Source organism: Gigantopelta aegis, chromosome 4 (assembly GCF_016097555.1).
Source record: "Gigantopelta aegis isolate Gae_Host chromosome 4, Gae_host_genome, whole genome shotgun sequence".
Lineage (NCBI taxonomy): Eukaryota > Metazoa > Mollusca > Gastropoda > Neomphalida > Peltospiridae > Gigantopelta > Gigantopelta aegis.
The window spans coordinates 58,028,225-58,051,641 of record NC_054702.1 but is presented as its reverse complement, the minus strand read 5'-3'; the positions used below and the strand labels follow the sequence as shown (position 1 = coordinate 58,051,641).

General features: G+C 34.6%; 1 protein-coding gene across 5 annotated transcripts in view; it reads left to right on the top strand.

The window, feature by feature from the left end:
* The window catches only part of LOC121370822 (diacylglycerol kinase zeta-like), a 59,535-nt gene that overhangs the window by 25,088 nt on the left and 11,030 nt on the right, over positions 1-23,417 (top strand). For 4 of the 5 annotated variants that reach the window (XM_041496310.1, XM_041496308.1, XM_041496306.1 and 1 more), the window contains exons 14-23: positions 470-532; positions 1,235-1,308; positions 2,301-2,403; positions 5,461-5,645; positions 9,704-9,822; positions 10,382-10,461; positions 12,748-12,817; positions 13,278-13,416; positions 15,288-15,369; positions 17,907-17,970. In XM_041496310.1, the coding sequence (XP_041352244.1) occupies positions 470-532; positions 1,235-1,308; positions 2,301-2,403; positions 5,461-5,645; positions 9,704-9,822; positions 10,382-10,461; positions 12,748-12,817; positions 13,278-13,416; positions 15,288-15,369; positions 17,907-17,970 (979 nt within the window). The remainder of the gene's footprint in view (positions 1-469; positions 533-1,234; positions 1,309-2,300; positions 2,404-5,460; positions 5,646-9,703; positions 9,823-10,381; positions 10,462-12,747; positions 12,818-13,277; positions 13,417-15,287; positions 15,370-17,906; positions 17,971-23,417) is intronic. The other variant, XM_041496309.1, reaches the window with a different exon arrangement.

Genomic DNA, 23,417 nt, shown 5'->3' with positions numbered 1-23,417 from the left:
CACCACCACCACCACCACCACCACCACCACCACTACTACTACTACTACTACTACTACTACTACTACTACTACTACTACTACTACTACTACTACTACTACTACTACTACTACTACTACTACTACTACTATTACTACTACTGTTACTGCTAGCACTAGAACTACTACTACTACTACTACTACTGGTATCACTACCACTACTGCTGCTACTACTACTGCTACAGCTAGCACTACTAATACTACTGTTGCTACCACCACCACCACCGCCATCGTCACTACTACCAGTGCTACTAATGATACCGCTACTACTACTAAGAATAAGAATATCCACTCTGATTTTTATGATAGCCCAGGTGGTCTCCTCACCAAATATGGATGGTGATTTAGGGGACCTCTCATGCATCATTATTATTATTTTATTTTATTTATTATTATTATTATTATTATTATTATTATTATTATTTCTTTTCAGCAAGGAGGACTTGAAATCATAAAACAAAAGTGTAAACACTTTGCTAAACATATCACATTAGAAGTGAGTCGAGTTTCAACATTGAGAAAGAATGGTGGTGATTAAATAAATAGTTAAATAATAAAGCAACCATTTACTCAACAGTTAAATAGTAATAATAGTTATAACAATGCTAGACCTACTACAACTACTACTGATATACATATGTACAAAATACACTTAAATGCTGCATTTGACAACCTTTTTTACTAGACATCGGGCATGATGATAGTAGTTATTTACTAGCCCAACAATGAATATCACTAGCCATGGGAATGGGGCTACCATAATCTAGAAGCCTTGTCATTATAGTGACAGACGTAACCAACAGGTTTAGTAAATACTTTGTATAAATGGGTAAAACAAGAGTTGTCACTAACAATTAACCACTAACCGACTGTCCTGGAAAGACAGTCCAGATAGTTGAGGTGTGTGCGCAGGACAGCGTGCTTGAACCTTAATTGGATATAAGCACACACATAAGTTAAAAGTGAAAAATGATTCCAAAGACATGTATCACCTCGGGTTGTTTGTTTGAGCTAGATATATTTGTTTTAGCTTGTTCACATTATCTGCGTAAATGATAAAATATGTATTCTTCTTAAAGCAGTTACATAATAAAAATGTGTTTTTATCTGCATTATGGTTGTGACGACCTAATATTATATGCTTATAACCGAATGTGCTCTTGGTGATTTATTAATTACTATGTGTATTTAATTGCAGTGTGATGGTAAAGATATAACGGACATAGTCCGGAGTAAGAAGCTACATTGTCTTCTGTTCCTTAACATTCCAAGGTACATTTCGATAATAAACTCATTTCAAAAACGTACTGCAGCTGACTTAACGTATGAGTAAAACTTTCAAACTTCCAATAATTACTGCTGGAAATGTGTTAGACATTAAATTTAAAATAAACTTAGTTTAATCAATGGTTTCCTTTTGTTGTTTAATTAAAGGGACATTCCTGAGTTTGCTGCAATTTTTAAGATGTTATCGACTAACAGAGACTTTTTAACGATTGTAATTGCATATCAATTGTATTTTTCTGCATAAAATATTAGTGGCTGTGTATTAAACGTGTTTCTGATCGTTTTAATATGTGTGCTACGTTAAATTTGATTTTATTTCCAATTTTTTTTACAAAATCCAGTTTGGGCTTCTTACAAATATTAAGACGACCAGAAACACATTGAATATACAGACACTGATATTCTAAACAAAAAAATATATGTAATATGCAAATTTAATCGTAGAAATATTTTATTAGTCGGAAACATCTTAAAATGCAGCTATTAAATGTAGACTTTATTTAATAAATTTATACTTGTTTTAATAACAGGAAGCACTATACCAACATCCGACTGGATGAAAGTTTGAAACGACACAAACATTTAATAGATGATTAAATATGATGTTTGATTTTAACAAATTGTTTGATTTTGGAAATAAATATATGCAATTATGGCCTTGAGCTTGAAACATGTATGGAGTACCTGTAAACCTAAATACTACAAATTCCATGGAAAACAAACCAGGAATATTGTGAAAATGTCCCCTTTTGTCCAAAATTAGTCATGAAAGGTTTAACTGTTTCTCTTAATAGTCTGGGACAGATGTTGTAGTATTCATATTCATGGGTCATATTTTGGTTGATGTTTTGCATATTGTATTTTAACCTTATACATTTACATTGTCACCTATGGGATTATATTAGGTTTAGTGCAACCTTTATGCTTTTTAAAGTTAAACATATGCTTGATTCAATTAAAGATGCACATTGTTGTAGGTATGCAGGTGGGACTCTGCCTTGGGGAAGCCAAACTGAGGATATGCCCCAGAGCTTTCATGACGACATTTTCGAGGTTGTGGGTTTCACATACACATCTTTAGTAAGTATTCCTTATCGTATCTTGACTTTTATAACACGTTATTTCATTATTATTATTATTTATTTTACATTAAATTAACCAAATCAAATCCAATATATGACAATGGCAACATAATATGGCTAAACCTTTTAATCAACACATGCACCATAGAAATAAATACTTATTCACCTCACCCGTAACCTTAATAAAAGGATATGTTTCATCCTTGAGTACCCAAAATCTGCTCAAGTATCGATATGCCCATTATAGTAGCGCTCCGCACATAACATTTCAAGTGTGCTACATGTTGCACATGCGCACTCATTACCCCTCAAACAACTACTGTAAATAGTATGTTTGCTAGGAAACTAAACCTTGCAGTTCGGTAAGAGGGGTTTTGGGCATTTTTGGAAGGTACTGATTGAGGATTCAAGGGGTACAAATTTGGCATTTGAGCATTTTGAAATATTCAAGGTGGCTGCCAAAACACAGAATTCGAATACTATATCACATATGAAGAAACTGTTGATGGCTATGGCAGTGTTTTTGGGGTCAAGGAACTAATTCTGAACATCCCTCCCCCACAGCTCATTAACACATCACAACATCATTTAAATCCAAGATGACCACCACTATAAACGTCAGAACAACGAAATAGTAATTTACCACATTTTATATCAGCTAGGGCAAGATTGTGATTGAGTTTTATCGGTCAAGGAATTCATTTATAACAGTATCTTGTTAAGTGATGTATTGCATCATCATTTAAATCAAAGATGGCCATGAAAATAGTCGCCAAGTGTAAGAAGAGGCCTTATGTTACATTCTATTTTACTCCTCCCCCCTACCAAAAAAACAACAACAAATAAACAAACAAACCCACAAAACAAAACAAAAACCCACTTAATTCAAATACAGAGGTTTTTAGGGGTATACAATTGTTTTTTTCTTTCTAATGCACAGCGGTGTTTATCATTGCTTAAATCCAAGATAGCTACCAAAATGGCTTCAAAACCAAAGGACTATCCATGGTATGTGCATCACATAAAACAATCATTCTGAAAGTTTTGAGGGCATCTGATCTATTTGTTTTTAAATATCTTAATATCTAGAAGTAAAGTTATATAAAACATCATATAAAATAATAATTAAGCCGACCGCTTTTTCTTAGGGTGCACCAATTTAAATTTGAACGATCTGAATGAAATGTTGCATAATATAGACCAATTTTATAACCTCACTGTGAGTCGCGACCAATGATTTGATGTTTTGACAAAGACTATGAAACCAGTTTTTATCATTGTCATGTTTTGTCTCTTGATATTGGATGTATATCCTTCATTACAGCATTCAGTATGTATATCCTTCATTACAGATGACCATGACAGTTTGTTTCAGCAAAACTGTAATTCATCTGACATCAACATTTCTCACATCACTATTGCAATTATATGTTTATATGTAACCGGTTATACTTATATCACTAGAAGATTAGCCATTTATTCATTAAATACAAATATTAAAAAAACGTATTCGATTTTTAAAATATACCACCCTATGATAGGTGGCCTAAAACAATGTACATCCAGAGGAAGAAAACTTCACCTTCAACTCCCACATTACCCAGTCATTGAAATTGATTTAATATTAACATTGAATCAGTTGCACGATTTCTGAAGGTGCTGACTTCTCTCGAGTCCACATGGAGTAGTTAATTATGGAAGTAATGTAAAGCTTAATGGTTTGTGTACTGATCAACGTCCGTGGCATCAATTGGTAATATCAAAATCTTTTCTCAGTGGATGCAAAATATGAACATTGTAATTTCCTTGTTCTGGCTGATATGGGTGCGGCCATCTTGGATTTAAATGATGTTGTGATGCCTTAATTAGTTGGGGCTAGTTCAAAATTAATTCCTTAACCCCTAAAACACCATAATAGACATCAACTGTTTTGTCATAGGTGATAAAATATCCTAGATATTGTCAGTTGTGGGTTTTTTGGCAGCCATCTTAAATATTTCAAAATGCTCAAGGGTACCAAATCTGCACCCATCGTATCCTACACCAGCACTTTCCAAAAGAAGCAAAAACCACAAAAAACAATTGTGGGTACAGAACTGCAAGGTTCAGCCAAAACATTTTGGCAAACTAAAATAAATAAAACGAATATACAGACCATGCTAAGCACTCTTTATGACAACACGTTCCGTTGCATATCTCAGCATTATCATTATACTGATATTTCTGGGAAATTAAACATATGTCATTGTCTGTGTGATGATAACCAATTAACATCTGTTCTGTCAACAGGGTCGGGACGTAGCCCAGTGGTAAAGCGCTGATGCTCGATCCATCCTGGATCGATTCTCGTCGGTGGGCCCCATGGGTTATATCTAGTTTTAACCAGTGATCTGCATCTGGTATAAAAAAAAGGCCGTGGTATGTACCATCCTGTCTGTGAGATGGTGCATTTCAACAAGATGCCTTGCTACTAATCAAAAAGAGCATCATGTTTCCTATCTCGTTACTTTTACGGTTCTTTACCGTATGTCCGCCACAATATAACCGCAAATACAATTGTGTTGAATGCATTGTTAAATAAACCATTTCTTTATTTTATTTTATTTTTCTCCGTTGGGCAGCATGGTAGTGTTCTGTACTCTCTTTATTTAAACTGGGTAGTTCCTTTAAACCCGGTCAAAGAAACAAAGAAAGAAATGTTTTAATTAACGACGCACTCAACACATTTTATTTACGGTTATATGGCGTCAGACATATGGTTAAGGACCACACAGATTTCGAGAGGAAACCCGCTGTCGCCACTACATGGGCTACTCTTTCCGATTAGCAGCAAGGGATCTTTTATTTGCGCTTCCCACAGGCAGGATAGGACAAACCATGGCCTTTGTTGAACCAGTTATGGATCACTGGTCGGTGCAAGTGTAAACCTGGTCAAAGTCTAATAAGTAGTATAGTGTTACCTAACATAAAGACATATGGAAATGTTATAAATACCTACTGTTTTGAAGAAAGCCAGCAGAGTGTACACTATTTTCAAATGTTTATCATCTCACAGGCTGCACTTCAAATGGGTGCCAATGGAGAGAGACTTGCTCAGTGCCAGCATATTAAACTGACCACGACCAAGTCGCTGCCTGTACAAGTGGATGGAGAACCATGTCTTCTGCGTCCGTCAACCATCACGGTGACATTTGGGAAGAAGTCTAACATGCTGATTAGAAAGGGATGCACTCTACCAGGGTAAACATCCTGAGGAACTTACAAATGTTTTATGTTTTAAATGTAAATTTGCTCTTTGTTTTCTTTTTCTTTCTTTCTATTTTCTTTTTTTTTGTGGTCATGTCAGTAAAATGTATTTATTTTTATTTTTAAAACTTCTTAGAAATCCATTGGTAGCATTTTGTTGGTCATTTGATCATGTCAGCCATCTTGAAAATCAAAATGGCTATCATTTTAGGGTATTTTATATATATCTTTACTACCATACTCTTTCTATCTTAACATAGAAACACAATTTTTGTATCTGTTTCAATTTTTGGAGTCAGTGAACTCGCAGACAACATTTTGTGTAGCTATTAACCATTTTTATCTTGAAATTCAAATTGGCCGCCATTTAATTATGCTTATATATATCTTTACTCTCAGTTGACCCACAATAACAATTTAGGTATCTCTTTACATTTATAAGCTTAGTGAATGAATTTGTACCAAAACAAATGTTGTCTGACCTAGGCAGCCATCTTGAAATTCAAAATTACCACCATTTTAATATATGTTTCCATATATCTCAACTCCAAGATATCATAGAAACACAATATTTTTTTGTCTTTGTACATTTATGTAGTAATGAATCATCCAGTCGTGACAACCATCTTGAGATTCAAAATGGCCATCATTTAATGTATTTTTCGTATATCTTAACTCCCGGTTGAGGTAGAAGTACAACTATGTTTGTTTATATATTTATAGGATCACTGAATTAATTGGTGACATCTTTATAACCATCCTTCAGTCATAGCAACCACCTTGACATTTAAAATGGCAGCCATATAGAAATTCAAAATGGCCACCAATTTAATCATTTGGCAAATAATTTTCCTCATAGTCCACATACATTTTATATCAAATAATTAAAATATTGCATTACTAATGACTTTCATGTTTTAGATTTTAAATTAATAAATAGAGGAACATACCAATTTTAAACTGTACTTCACAATTAGCCAATTGCTATTTTTTATACAAAGTGGCTACAACATTTAGTATCTGGCTAATAAAATGTTGTTTAAATTAACCACTTTTTAATCATTTTAAATGCCCTACATATCTGAAAATTGGCTTAAACTGATTACTTTCCAATGTGACCCCTGATTGGGTATCTACGTTGTCTGTAATGGTAACACTTGTAGAGTTCTGTACATTGCAGGTTGTTTTTCTTACATGTACCTCTACTTGAACACATACTGACACCACAGATGCATGTGATCAGTTCTATCATTGCCTCTTATACAGCTTGCATCTCCAATATTTATTATTCTGCTTGACCCAACCATGGGTTTAAAATCTCTGGATGTAGCATAGAATCTTGAGTTCAGATATTATTGGGGATATGCTCTTTGGGTGTGCTGTTTCCATGTCCCAGAGATATGTGGCAGTGTTTCCAAACTTTGGTTCTTAAACTTCATTCCTCTCAGAATAGCTGCATCAATTGTACAAATGACCCTTGAGCTTAGTACCATGCAGTAAACTATTCACATTTTATTGATCTCAATGTACGGTTCATCACCAATTCTAAACTTGCGAAGATCTTTAGATATAGCTGATGGATCTTTTCCCGAATACATACAATAAATTGTTTGCCAATATCACCAAGTTGTCCTTTTGTGTCACACCAAGTTGCTGCATGAAGGCCTTCTAATTTTGAGGTTCTTTCTGAACCCAGTTCATCATAAATTAGTTCCATGTTGATCTGTTTGTGATTTACATCTGTACCTATAATTGTATTGAGACCCATGTGTATAAACCTTCTTAGGATGAGAACCCAACAGTCTGTCTGGTGTAGAAATTCACTTCGTATCTGCCAGATATATTGCAAGTGATCAGAAGCATTTCCTGAATTCATTGATTCACTATTAGATGGAAGAGTTGTCTTTACCACAGAGCAATATTTTTGAAAGATGGCATTAGATATTTCCACTAACACGGCTACAGATTTTCGTAAAACTATCAAAGGCCATGGTGTGACAGTGACATGCGCTAAAGCCTACGTCGGTTTGACGATATCATAGTGCTAAGTTAGTATAAACTTGTATGTTCTGGATGCTACTCCCATCAATAACATCAATCAGATATACAAAGGATCATCTGATAATACATCTGGCAGATAAAGTTATACCCACACCATAAAAGATGTTCTCTAAAATGTACCAAAATACCATCCTACCACAGGTGTCAATACACAGACCGAAGCAGACATGCTCATGATTCCTCATCCTCGTGAAGTAATCTGGCCAGACTGTTGGGTTCGCATCACGAGACGGTTACATGGTAGGTCTCAATTCACGAATAAGTATATGTACATCACAACCAGATCAACCTGCAATCATTTTATAATCAACTGTGTCTAGATTCAAAAGGAAAAATTGGTGATGGTGGACATTAATAGAGATAATTCAATGTATTCACGAAAGCTCCACAGGTAACACTGATACCAGCATGGAATCATTAACGAACTATATAAAGAGAGAGTGAAAATGTGAAGATTTTACTGCATGGAACCAAGCACAAGGGTCACTTCTACAACTGATGCAGCTAATCTTGAGATGAAATGAAGTTTAAGAAGCCATAAGCAAACCAAAGTGTGGAAACACTGCCACAGATCTCTGGGACATGGAAACAGCATACCGAAAGAGCATCTCAAAGCAAATATCTGAGCTCAGGATTCCATGCTATATCCAGATAGTATTTATCCATGCAGACTTGGTTGGGGCCAAGGGGTTTGGTATATTTGTGTATGTGCTGTTTGGAGGTGCAAGCTGTACCAGAAGCTGTGGTAGAACTGATCAGATACAACTCTGGTGTCAGTAAGTGTTCAGGTTGATATACCTGTAATTTAGTATACATGAAGTTGTATGCATACTATTACAGATTAATATGCTATTATGAATTACAATTTACAATTGGTATGTTCCTTTATTTCGTTAGTTTAAAATATAGAACATAAAAGTCGTTAGTTTTGCAACATTTTATTCTTTTTACCTAAAAATGTACACAAAATTGCATTAAAATTTATGTGGACTAGGAGAAAAATTATTTGCCAAATGATTAAATTGGTGGCCATTTGAAATTGCCATATGACTGCCATTTAAAGTTTAAGATGTTTGACTAAAATACTCCATCGTATGTTGTTATGTGGGATAGAAACAGTACACCCGAGGTGGTTGAAATTTCGACCAAGGACAAAGCTTGCCGAGTCCCATGGTCGAAAATTTCACCACCGAGGGTGTACTTATTCTATCCCACATTATCACATATGATGGAATCTTTTTCTCTCATAGATTCGGTAAATAAGGTTTATTATAAACCATTATTTTACACGAACAGACAAAGATGGCTGAACAAGTTACTTTTTTATATAAATAAACTACACTATCATATTTGCTGTGTTTGTTTCATGTGTTAAATAAAATTTAACACTACAAATGAACAAGATAGTTTTTATACTGAAGGTTTTAATAACAAAATATTAATTTAAAACTGTGTCTAATGACCTTACGTCACCATATCTCATTAATATGACATTGTATATTATGAGTACATACGCATACGGGCTCCTAATTTTGAAGGTGGGGGAAGGAGCATGCTGATTTTTTAACGCATTGAACGTAGATGCCGAATCTGGATAACAACATATATTCGCATTAGCAATAGTGCTAAACAGATATATAGGATGCGAACGAATCACTACGCATTTTTGCTTGGACTACTACAACTAATATTGTGGTTACAATGATAGAAAAATAGGGTTACAAATTTCAGTCCAGCTCATTTTGCTCGAATATCTCTATCGTTTTTGCCTGAATTTGAGGTTTTGCTCCAGAACTATGGTGGCACTTGGATATTGCAAGCAGTCAACACTTAAATAGAATATATGGACCGTCAACATGGGCTGAGCGTATTATTTGTAATAAGGGATACACACAGTTATTTTACATTTAGTTTATTTACGTTATTTGGTCTGGTCGTAGGTTGAATTATTTCCATGTATAGTCCCGATGGTGTGTGGTTTTTCTTTTCAGTATAAGCAAAAGCAGCTTCTTTCTGCCAAATCCAAATATAGAACGTGTACAAATTTATCACATAGGCACGTCTGACTGGAAGTTACTATTCAACAAAAAAGACGAAATCCAAACACGATGTAAGTAATTTGTAGTAATTTGTTTTACAATTGTGCTTGACGATATAATGCCTGAGTGTTCTTTTGTCCAAACACGCACACAACCAGTACATGTTTATTAATGTCACAATACACCATTTGATTAGTGTTACGTTTGTAGCAAATATCTTAGTAAAACACCAAAATTACATGTATTGTAACATTGATAAACAAAACTAGTGAAATATTCTTTCTGTATTCGGTTTTTACTATTTATTCTGCACTAATAGACACATAGTGGGGTGTGTGTGTGTGTGTGTGTGTGTGTGTGTGTGTGTGCGCGCGCGCGCGCGTGTGCTTGGTATGCAAAATTAGGATGGTACATTTCAGAATGGATACCACAAAAATTAAACAAATGCATACTGCCAGTTTAAAGGAAAGTTTTCTACCAGTTGTAACCAATTTAGTTAATTAAGTCACGTAATAATAGGTATAAAAGTAATTTACCTCAAGTCAAACTAGTTGATAACACTGGGTTAAATCACTTGATGTATATATTTTACTTGAAATGATGTGTTACGAAAGCTGTATTTGTTGTCAGCTGTCTTGCTTGGATACATGGACGTGGAAGAAAACACCACCCTCAAGCAAATGCGACGGAAGATCGATGGGATGGCTCAGGTAAGTGAACACATTATTTGCACATTCAGTGTTATTTATTCATCTTGTATGCGGGATGTTGGATATTAATTGGAAGTGGAGGGTCAAACTATTTGGGAGAAGTGTCATTTAATTGGGTGCTCTCAAAAAATATGAATGGCCTCAAACGCGATTTCCCACCATTTAGAGAACAAAATATAAATGTTATAGGTAAAAATATTGATTGTTGTAATTTTCTTTTTTCTTTTTCTTTTTTCTACTCATTAATTGGATATATTTTTTATCTTCTTTGTTTCATTGGTTAGATCTCCCAGGGCAATATCAATTTTGATCGGACCGGTGGGACTGACTGAGGGCATTATCATTATTTACGGACGGGCATGTGACTGGTTTTCGATCAATAAGAATACAGATATATTCTCATTATGTAATAATATAATTTATGTATAGTTAGTAAATGATGTACAGCTAAAAGGGCCATAAATATTGCTAGAATTAATCTCATAACCGTGATTGGTTCTTTTTCTTGCCCATATAATTACAGTAACAAACATTACTTTTTGTAAACTACGGTTTGTTTATTCTAGTTTAATCAACCAGTAGAATTGTGCCAGAAAGCTGTTCTAGAAAACACACGTCTCCTATAATGCGTTAATGAGTCCTTTTCTTTGATCAACTGACCTCGTCGTTTAGGGGGTAGATGGCCGTTGATATATGTTGATTAGGTCATTTTCTAAACAAACTTTGTTAAGGCCTGCAAAGATAGTACCAGATGTCACGTAATATGCAACACTGCATGCATTCCTTATAGTGACGTATTATATATCACCTGTGAGGATCATGACATCAGGGTACAAAAATAAAATGCATTGTAAACTGATGGCGAGTGTGTTCTGTATTGTCATTGGTTAATTAAACGACATAAAAATGTAAAAAAGTAACCATAAATATAAAGTTAAAAATATGAATTTGTTTAAATCTTTTTTCAAACAATGATCCAACGTGAAATGACAACTTGGGGAATAAGTAATTCAACAAAATTCTGAAAAAAAAACATGACGTCAATCGTTCTAGCGCATGAGTTATGACGTCAGGTGTATTTAGAAATCGTCTAGAATAAGTTTCTGGTACAAGTCCTTTTGTAGATAGTTCTTCTAACACAAGTCTGAAGAAAATCAATTCTTGGTGCGAGCTTTCGTTTCAGAAAAACCGTCTGCAAAAGGACGAGTGCCAGAAAGATTTCCTAGTTCAATCATACTTATAATTTTAGAATAATTATTATGAATTCACTATTTTTATGTTTGTACCGTAACGTCATTACCCTGCTCACAGCTGATATATATATATATATATATATATATATATATATATATATATATATATATATATATATATTATATAGATAGATAGATATTCCATAATTTGCACATACATCACGCACTTGACCCGTACACGTGCGTGGGGTGTCATTCTCGATTTTGACAATTTACAGGAAGGTCCATTAATCACTGTGGAACATTATTTCTGCCAATCTTTTTCATTCTGTTGATCATACAATTGTTATTGTTTTGTTTTTAGTCATTTTTATTTTTTTAATTTGCGATTTACTCATAAAAAACGTCAACTTTCAAATTTCACTTCTGATCCCAATCGTCCTTCAATATCTTTGGTGGTCATAAAACCTTCTGTAATGTTTGCCCAATTAATTCACTATTATCATATAACCATTCTCTACAGCTAATATACCTTAAAATTTTGGCAATTGTAAATTCTTATTAGAGTTCCCCTACTTTTTTTTGAAGAGTATATATTACTAAAAGGAATGCATGTAGTGTTGTATATTACGTGACGTCCGGTACTACCGTTGCTTAGAAAATGACGTAATCAACAGGCAACAACGACTGTCTACCACCTAAACGACGAGTCCAACTGACCAATGAAAAGGGTGCATAAATCTAGCACCATACAAAACAAGCATTGCGGAAACAAATAGACATTGGTGAGGAGCTGATTGAGATCGAGGGCGCAAAGCAAAGTTTCTAGGGGTGTTCGGGAGGTGCTCCCCCATAAACGTTTAAAAACTAAATGTCCTGAAATGCAATCTCATCTCTGGTAAAATTCATCTCTGCCTTAAGATTTACTACCAATAATATTTTTTATTCAAAATTATTGGGGTGAGTAGAGTCCCCCTCGCCCAGTTCCCCTGCTCTGCTGTGCCTGCAAAAGCTGCCTAATTCAGTCCAGTGTGTAAGAAAATTATTTTCCTTCGCTTTAAAATCACTGATATATCTGTCTTTGTTTATACAGGATGGTAATGTTGAGAACAGTGAACCGGGTTTTTTTTCGCCTCTTTCAGGGCAGTGGTGCTTTCTTGATTGTAAGTAGTTCTATCTACCACATCATTTTAGCTTTAGAAAAATACCAAAATATTTTGTAATTTTCTACGTATTTTCTGCGTGTTATACTGAGATTAAAGTTACATATTAAATATATTTTCTTGTTCAGTGTCTGTATATTCAATGTGTTTTTGATCGTCTTAATATTTAGAAGAAGCCCAAACTGGATTTTGTCTTCAAATAATTTCGTACGTACTAAAAAATATAATTTAGGAAATAAAATTAAATTTAACCTAGTACAAATATTAGAACGATCAGAAACACGTTTAATATACAGCCACTAATATTTTATGCAGAAAAATATATTTGATATGTAATTACAATCGTTAAAAAGTCTCTGTTAGTCGATAACATCTCAAAAATTGCAGCAAACTCAGGAATGTCCCTTTAAGAGTAATCGAGTGAAATCTTCGTCATTCGGGAATAAATTCTGTTTTGCAGCTAAGTCATCCGAATGTTTTACCCGCATTGATCCAGCTGAGGAACATTTACGTTATGTAGCATACACGTGCGATGGAGACCTCTACATCCTGGATCCTGACCTATCTTCCGTGGTTGATGATTTTCCCAATCCGGACAGGTAGGTAGGTTGCGATCAAACATTTTTAAAATGTGTGCACTTCTGATGAAAGCAAAATTCCGCAATCGGGTATGAGATAATAATTGTTTTACTCAAATATTCTGCATTATTTACAGGTTTGACCCTCGAATCCGGACAGATAGCAGCTACCAAACCTGTATGTGCAATTATAGCTGTCAAACCCTCCATAAAGCTCCAGTTAAGGCTGACTGCTTGTATTCACGTTTTGAAATGTATTGGCTCTCTGATGACTCTAATACGGGATGACATATTATTTTTCACTTAACCTTTGTAGTTTATTGACTTCTCTCAAGCCTCAGGAGCGGGGCATAGCCCAATAGTAAATCGCTGGCCTGATATGCGATCGGCCCATGATCGATCCCCGTCGGTGGGTCTATTGGGCTATTTCTCGTTTAAGCCAGTTCACCATAAATGATGAAGTGCCTTTATTGATTCCTCCATCTGTTGAATGACTCAATTATCTCCCCAAAATAATGGGGTGCACCGTGAATCCTCCAGTGAGAATAGGGATTCTCAGAGAAATATGCTGCTGTTATAAAGGACTGAAAGAAAAAGAAAAAGAGACACCGCGACTATTTGAAAAGTAGTATATTGCCAGAAAGTGTTTACAACCTAAATAGGACATTACATAATTAGGTTATCTGAATGTTTAAACATGTTTTAGCTACTTCTTTTAAGGTTAAGCATACTAAAATATTATATACAAATTTTTACTCACATATATGCATGGACACCTTGTAAGAAGATGCAAAAATATTTGGTTTGCTGCTGGACTTATAAAACAAAAAATCCAATTTATTGTGAATAAAAGCAATTGAAAAACAATTTCTTCACTAATTGAATTTAGTCATACAAGAAATTCATAATTAAAATTCAGAAATGATTAATTAAACGACACTAAAGAATGTAGTAAGCGGTGAGAAGCACCACCCTTTCCCCTCAAAGAGAACCCTCTCTCATTCGGTATCGTCTCTGAGATGTTTAACAAACTGCACCCCTATAATATGTGGAATGGACATACCTATAAATCAGTTTAATATGAAGCCTGTAAATGTTTGCACTATATAAGCTACTTGTTTTGGAAAATAAAACATATAGACAACATAATTTCTTAATAAAATATAATTCCGTTTGGCTTTTTTTCTGGATTGGTCACTGGAATTTACACATACCAGAAACTCTGTATTATGTGTAATGGCATATCTATAAATCATTGTAATTAATTGTGTATAGAACAAAAAATAAGCTAAATTCAAACACCTACCCCAACGATTGATTTTCTTGAGACTCGTGTCAGAAAAACCATCTACAAAAACCTAAACAAAACGACTCGTGCCAGAAACTATTACTCCAGACCCTGCCTGTCTCTTCTCTTTCTGTCTCTGTCTGTATCCTCTTCTTCCTCCCTATCTCCCTCCATGTTTATTCGTGTCTATTTGTCTGTCTGTCTGTGTCTTCTTCTTCTTCTTCCCTATATCTCTCTCTGTTTATTAGTGTCTATCTGTGCATCTCTGTCTCTCTCTGTCTCTCTCTCTCTCTCTCTCTCTCTCTCTCTCTCTCTCTCTCTCTCTCTCTCTCTCTCTCTCTCTCTCTCTCTCTCTCTCACACACACACACACACACACACACACACACACACACACACACACACACACATACATACATACATACATACATACATATATATATATATATATATATATATATATATATATATATATATATATATATACACACACAGAGAGAGAGAGAAATATCGTGTTAAATAACAGTCTTGTCATTCAAATATTCTTCCTAACTGATGAGAATTCTCTATTACTATCATGGTTCATTAAAATTTGTTTGTTACAGACCGATAAAACCAAGTGAATTTAAGGTCTATGTTGCTGAGCTGCACAGGAATTCCAACCTATTATTTAACAAAGAATGGATCGTGAGTTCCTATTATTAACGTATTTTGTTTTATATTTTACTTGTCTAACCGTGATCATATAGATATATATATATATTTAATTGTCCCAGAAGAATACGTAGTGTTAGTGTTGGGGCCCTAAATCACTGAAATACATAGCATATATATTACTAGCAACATATACAGGTAATTACATAGACATATCTGGTATGAAGAAATATTCTTTAAATTCCACTAGGGCACTGACTTAAACTGAAAAGAAAGATAGAGAAGAAAAAAACAAAAAACAAAACAAATAAGGAACGAAAGAAGGAACAGAGTAATTTCGTGCATAATTGCACATATATGACAGTATATTCATAGAGATACCCACATACATAAATGCATACACATATATATTAGACAGGTACATAAATTCACACATGTACCCACATCTACCAGAAATATATATGGAAGAGATGAAATTGAAAGTATTATATTTGTTCTAAAATGTAGTCCGAATTTTGTTTTCAAACAAGCTGTTTCGATGTCTAGATTATCTTTAAGTCTCACTAAAATAGTGTTTGACACGCTGCCCATTCATTATTAAATACATCGTATTTACAAGGGTTTTTTAAAGAATATACCTTTCCATTTCAAATTTATGTTGCATTATGTCATGCACAGCGTTAATACTTAAACATTTCTTTTGTTTTTTCATACTGTATATATAATATTTCATATTAATTATTAACCAGTTTATAAAATCGCTTTTATTATTATTTACCAAACCAAACATAATAATTTTATTAAAATGAATTATAGTTCCTGTTCGAATAAATATCCAATCTGTTACTGCTTCCCATAAAGTGTGTACCTAACGCAATCGAAAAATAAATGTTGTATTGTTTGAGGAAAATCTTATAGTTAATATGAATTTACTAAAGTAATTTCTAGATTCTAAGTTACAAAAGAACTTGATCTTATATAGCTACCCTTCAATTTTTCTTTTCTTAGTTCTGTTAGTTCATATTTCTTTTTTCAATTGCTTCTACGTCAATATTTTCACTTTCTTCTAATGTTTTAATTTCAGCACAAAGTAGTTTTTCTAATCCATTTGGGGGTATTTTGGAACGAGGAAAAGGCTATTGTCTTGCCCCTTATTTCCATCAGTAATGTTTCCAAAAACAGCTGGTCATTTGTTATAAATTGTATTTCTTCTATTGAAATCGATTTTAAATTTAAATTATTATATACAGGTATATTGATGTTTGATATGTTCTATTAATTCTTTTATTGTTTTAACATAATCTTTATCTGTTAGAAGTGAATTGTTAAACTTCCACAGTCCAGTACCCTTTTTGTATTTGATTAAATTTTAAAATTAAAACTACTCTGGTGTGATCTGAACGATAACTATTCTCGATTATTACTTTCTTTACAGCAAGCATTAAATTATTTGCTATAAGAAAAAAATCTAGTCTAGCTTGTTTGAGCGGTGGGTGGGGTTTTTTTTTTTTTGCCATAAATATTTTGTCTAAATAGGTATTTTAAATCAAACAGTTCCATATTTTCAATGATGTTTTGTTCAGCTTTTGGGTGATTAGCATGTAAATAATATTTTGTATCTAAATGTTGATTTAATACTAAATTAAAATCACCACATATAATATATTTATCATAGTCAAAATCTACAATGCAATCCAATAGTAACTGAAAGAAATCGGGATTGTCTGAATTCGGACCATATAAATTTACTAATGTTATTCTTTCTCCATCTATTGTAATATTTAAAATAAAGATATTTCCTGAGCCATCTGATTTAGTTTTATGTATGCTATATTCGAAGTTATTATTAAACAAAATAGCTATTCCTCTAGCGTTTGTGGAATATGAGTTGAAAAGGCATTTGTACCCCCACTGGGTTTGGATATACAGCTATAATTCCATCGAACATGTGTATCTTGCAAACAATAAATATTAACATTCTTGCATTTTATATAATTTAATACGTCTTTTCATTTTTCCGGATACCCTAGTCCCTGGCAGTTAAGTGTCATTATTTGAAAAAGGGCCATGGGACCGTGATCATATTAGGTTTTTCAAAATATAGAATAGTGTTCATCCTTATCATATATATAGTTAATTGAAATTGTTTATTTCTTGGCGTTATATGCATACGGACTCCAGTTTGGGGGATGGAGGTGGCAGGCTGATTATTGCCCTAATATAACAAAAAATACCAAATCTAGATAACGTTTATTCATATTAAAATCACTGCCTAACAGCTATATATACGCAAGCGCAAGTGCAGGAATTTTGCATGTGCAGGCATTTTAGTTGGGGTGGTGACAGAGTCCAGACTGTGGCGATGTGCTGACTGAAGTTTATAGGGGGTCGAGTCAGCTCCTCCAGAATTGTGACACACACACACACACACACACATACACACACACACACACACACACACACACACACACAATCAGATTTCCTATAATAATGATAATTATTATCACGTATTTTATAATATATATTATCTGTCTTTTTCATTTGTTTACTGGGTTTTTTGCGTGTAATAGGATCTGTTTTCAACTGCTAAAGATCCCACTTCACAATTGTGTGCAGAATTGGACTGTAAATTAGGTAAGAATAGATTTCAACCCGTCATTAGTCGTATGAACTGTAATCACAACTCCAGTATCTCTCTCTCTCTCTCTCTCTCTCTCTCTCTCTCTCTCTCTCTCTCTCTCTCTCTCTCTTCTCTCTCTCTCTCTCTCTCTCTCTCTCTCTCTCTCTCTCTCTCTCTCTCTCTCTCTCTCTCTCTCTCTCTCTCTCTCTCTCTCTCTCAAGAGCCCGAATTTAGATAACGTTTATTCATGTTAACATTACTACCAAACAGCTATATTTATCTGAAGGATCTACATATAAAATTGGATACAAATATCTCCATAAAACTTTGAATGGATTTCCTATTCTAAACATAAGATGTACAATGCTTTTTTAAGAAATGTAACAAACTTTATATTATAATATTCAGGCGGTTTGCCAAAACTATTGAAAACCTCTGCTCTCTTATTTACAAAATAACACGCAACCCAATGCATACCCAGTAGGTGTGATAGGTCTGTGTTGATGATAAACCCCCAGGGGCTCCCTCGTTTCAAGCATCATAGTGTGTCGCTCAAGTAAACACCTACACTATGTAAATGAAGATTGGGTCACAGTCTACAGCACATTTTATTTGAAAACTATACATCTCTCTCTCTCTCTCTCTCTCTCTCTCTCCTCTCTCTCTCTCTCTCTCTCTCTCTCTCTCTCTCTCTCTCTCTCTCTCTCTCTCTCTGTGTGTGTGTGTGTGTGTGTGTGTGTGTGTGTCAGTACCGATTTAAATTGTACTTCTAACCGTAAATTACAACTCTTGAGCAAGTTTAAATAATCAGAGTTTAAAAAAAACGAGTTGAAGAATAAACACAAACAATCCATTTCCCAGAACAAATTCAGTTCTATCAATGTAGTTTCCAGTCTCCTGGACTAATCTGCTCATGTCCTCAAACAAATTCACGCAGGCGGTTATGTCGTCTGCTTTGACGGGTTGGCCGGGTACACTGACACCATTCAGATACAACCTCAAAGTCTTCACAAATGAACTCTGGAAGTTAAACAGGTTCTTTGTATATGATCCACTCACACATCTCCATCCACAACCCAACAACTAGTCTGTTTGGGCATTGTGACTGATACACGCTCTCACATGTAGCTCTGTTGTGAAGAGGTTATACTGGTTATTTTAACTTCAGTTTTAGCGAGGGGATACAAAACATTGAACTTTTAAAACGTTGTGTGTTAGAATGAGTGTTTTGATCATTTTGAGCTAACATAACTTGACGTAGATATCTTGCAGCTCGATATTGTACTCCTGACTAAATTTGGCGGACATTAGACAAAAGGGAATGGAGCTCCAAAATACCTTAATAGTCATATTCACTCCATTTACTAGATATCTCCCCATATTAAATATATCTTCGCACAGGGGACCTTCCATGGTAATTGTTTTACTGCCTGCAATCAATGCTCCTCGGTCAGTTAATCCTGAATTGATTCCAATAATAGGACCGATGCTTTTGATGTCTACTTGCACATCTCCAATGTCCTTGTAGAACAACTAAGATTGAAGTTGAGATTGTTTAGCCTCTGCTCGATTATTCAATAAGGTTTGGATAATTGCTTTATATGGATAGTGATTGTTTCCTCAACTCACCAGTTGACCTTGTAAATATACAGCGACTTGCGACCGCAGAGCTTGCATGAATAAATTTACTACTGGAGCCACGTGTTCATTTTTATCCAGGATCGTTCCATCAGCCTGACTGATCTTCAGCTTGACATGCAAATGACTTCATTTCAAATCAACGTAGTCGCTTCCGCTGTTTCCAATTTGGAATTCTACTGGTGATGAATCGTTAATTTGACTGACAGGTATGACGTTGACTTTGCAATGTTGAAACATGCTTGTTTGGTACGTGGGCATAGAAAACAGGTCCAATGCACTGTGTAAACCATCCACAAAATCTTTGTCTGTAAGTAACAATATACTGCTTCTTGTTTATACAAATATATCTTTTTCACCAACTGGTGATTTGCATTTCGATACAGGAGCACGTTTTTTTATGTTGTGTCATTCGACTGACTTTTTTCACTTTGACGATTCGATCACCAGATTTACGTTGTATAGCTCTATAACATTCCTGTTCAGCTTCGGCCATATCCACCACGTCTTGTGTTGATGACGTTACTTCTACTTTACTTTAACTTTGTTATTGTTGTCGATGTCACTGTTTATATGTCATCGAAATCATGTACGAAAAGCACGTGTTCTTATAATTGCCAACTCCAGAGCCTACTTGTTTATTTTATTATTCGAATGTACAACATTCTTTGCTTTGTTCAGATCAGGAACGTAAAGTTTACAATCCATAATAAATTGCTCTTGAAATGGATACTGTCGTAATAGTAGTGTCATACTCATCGGCTCTTTGATAAATGAGCCTGGGGTGTCCAATGCATCTTGTATATGTATCTTGACATAGGCACTCTCCTTCACTACACCACGGATGTTCAACATTGTATTAAACTCATATCGGGGACCGTCTCGTAAATCAACATGTCTTAGTAGCAGTGCAAAACCATCAGCTACTAGACTGGTGTCACACAAATTACACAACACGTCTATTTGCAAATCGTTCATACTATGAATATCAATTTCTTCAAAATTCAAATCCACAAGAGACACAATCCAAACATATTCAAACGTTAGCCTCTTGTTTAACTTTATTCGGAAATGATAGGGGTTGTTGTCAGAAAACACTGATTTAGAATCTGTACTATTCAATATAACGTACTTCTCGATGATTCACAAAGATTTCAGTTCACTTTATTCTAAGAATGAATCAAAACTAGGTGGCCAACCTATCGAACCAAATACATGTGTAATACACTTTTAGTCATTTTCTTGATTTGTATTAACTTTCTTAAATGTTCAGCACCTCATCGTGAAAATAACGCAGTCTATAAACTGCAATACCTTAGCGACATGTTCTAGAATGTATTTTAAACAGTTCCTCCGTCCATCGCAAGTCCTGCTTCTTAGTGAATGATTTATTGAAATAGCTCATTCTAGTTAACAAATAACAAATTTCCTAAAGGTTTGTTCATTTGAAGTTTTTTTAACATAGGTTTGACGTACACATGACTCCACACTTTAATCCCATTCGTGTTCTTTACATCATTACCGGCCTCGGTGGCGTCGTGGTTAGGCCATCGGTCTACAGGCTGGTCGGTACTGGGTTCGGATCCCAGTCGAGGCATGGGATTTTTAATCCAGATACCGATTCCAAACCCTGAGTGAGTGCTCCGCAAGGCTTAGTGGGTAGGTGTAAACCACTTGCACCGACCAGTGATCCATAACTGATTCAACAAAGCCCATGGTTTGTGCTATCCTGCCTGTGGGAAGCGCAAATAAAAGATCCCTTGCTGCCTGTCGTAAAAGAGTAGCCTATGTGGCGACAGCGGGTTTCCTCTAAAAAAATATGTTTGACGTCCAATAGCCGATGATAAGATAAAAAATCAATGTGCTCTAGTGGCGTCGTTAAATAAAATAAACTTTACTTTACTTTTTCTTTACATCAGCTGGAGCTCACTGACCCAGAGTCATATTGTAACTGTGAACTAGATCTGCTAAAATGTGTATGTATATTTGAGTATTGTTATAAGTGGTATATCTTGAAACAATCATGTGAAGGGTGCGGATTACTCTCTCAGCAAAGTTACTTTTGATTTTTTCATTCTGCGTTGCAATCAGTTTAATGGTTTCTTTTGACAGAAACTGCTTGAATATGCCAGCAAACCCTGTACCTTTGTCCACCCGACCATTCTTAGGTATTCGTCCATCTTTTAAAACAGTTTTCAAGCCTTCTAATACCGTCTCCGGTATTTTGTTAACTAGTATCATGGCCCACAAATATCTTGATAGGATGTCAGTTGCTATAAGCATGTACCTAACTCCATTGTTAACTTTTGAATGTCGACTAACGTCCATCAAATATCACATCCTTTTTGTTAACTCGAACACGGAGACGCTAGAATGAGCGGCTCATTGGCTTGTGTAAACTGTATGCATCTTCGTCATTCAACCATTGTGTTACTGTACCTAACTTGTATGTTTGTAAGTCATGATTTTTCAAAGCTCTATGAAATTTCTTCGGCACGTAGAATGCCCTAGGTCCTCTGAATTTGCTGTAGTACGTTTCAAGTTTGTTGTTTTCAGTTGTGTTAAGAACCTTTGTTTTCACTTTGGATGCGATGACAAAACTGAATTAATGTATTCTATAATGTAAACTTATACATGCACACATGTTAATTTTACAAGTCGATCTTCCAACTGCAGGAATTTCAGTACTTGTTTTTGTTTTTTTAGAATTTCCATCCACTCTACAGTGTTAATATTAATATCTAAATAGTCGTTGCACTGGTATTGATACAGAACAAATCCTGGAGTAACTAAGAAAACTGGATCTGCACAAACAAGACGTATCCACCTGCCAGCGAGTTTTCTCCTCATCGAACATGGATCGCATATACATTTCTTTACAGAATCGATGAACCAGTTTTCATACTTTAAACGCATAATTCAGAGTTAAGCATTTTTCCAAGCATTCTCTGTTGCACAATGTATATACTTCATCAACAAGGATACGAGCTGATCGTATTTTCCTGGTGATTACTCGTCTGGTACTGTTAGTTGAATCACAAAACAAACGTTTGACACCCATAACACATTTGGCACGACACTTAAATCTGCGATTAGATATTTTCACTATTGTTTCAAGTCTATATTCTGATTGTAACATATTTTTCAACTGAAGTAAATAGTTTGTTTCTTGCAATCATAAATAATATCATTCTAGTTTATTTTATCTAGTACAAATTTAAATCCACTGATTAAATATATATATATATATATATATATATATACAGAGAGAGAGAGAGAGAGAGAGAGAGAGAGAGAGAGAGAGAGAGTTTCTCTCTCTCTCTCTCTCTCTCTCTCTCTCTCTCTCTCTCTCATACATACGTACGTATATATATATATATATATATATATATATATATATATATGTTTTATGTATGTATGTATGTATGTATACACAAGGGGGTTTTGTTTTGGGGGTTTTTAATAAATAAATAAATGTATTTATATATTTAAAAAAAAATCTTGTTTGAAGTCATCCGCCTTATAAAATACTTATAATATTAAATACAAAATAGGTTTTTACATGTAATACAATTGTACAATTGCTGCTCCTAATATCGTTTTAATATTTTATTGTTTTATTAACAAGTATACCAACCATTATTACCGATTTCACTTATACTCATCACGACAACACTGGTGCTCAATAACGAAGATTCAAAATTCAGCATACTTGCCGTTAGTTACTTCCACATTCCTGTCAGCGTCACACACATGACGTCAGACAAACGTTTATAAACAGCATTTACGTCATAAAATTTAGAGGAGAACCTATTTTGTTTTA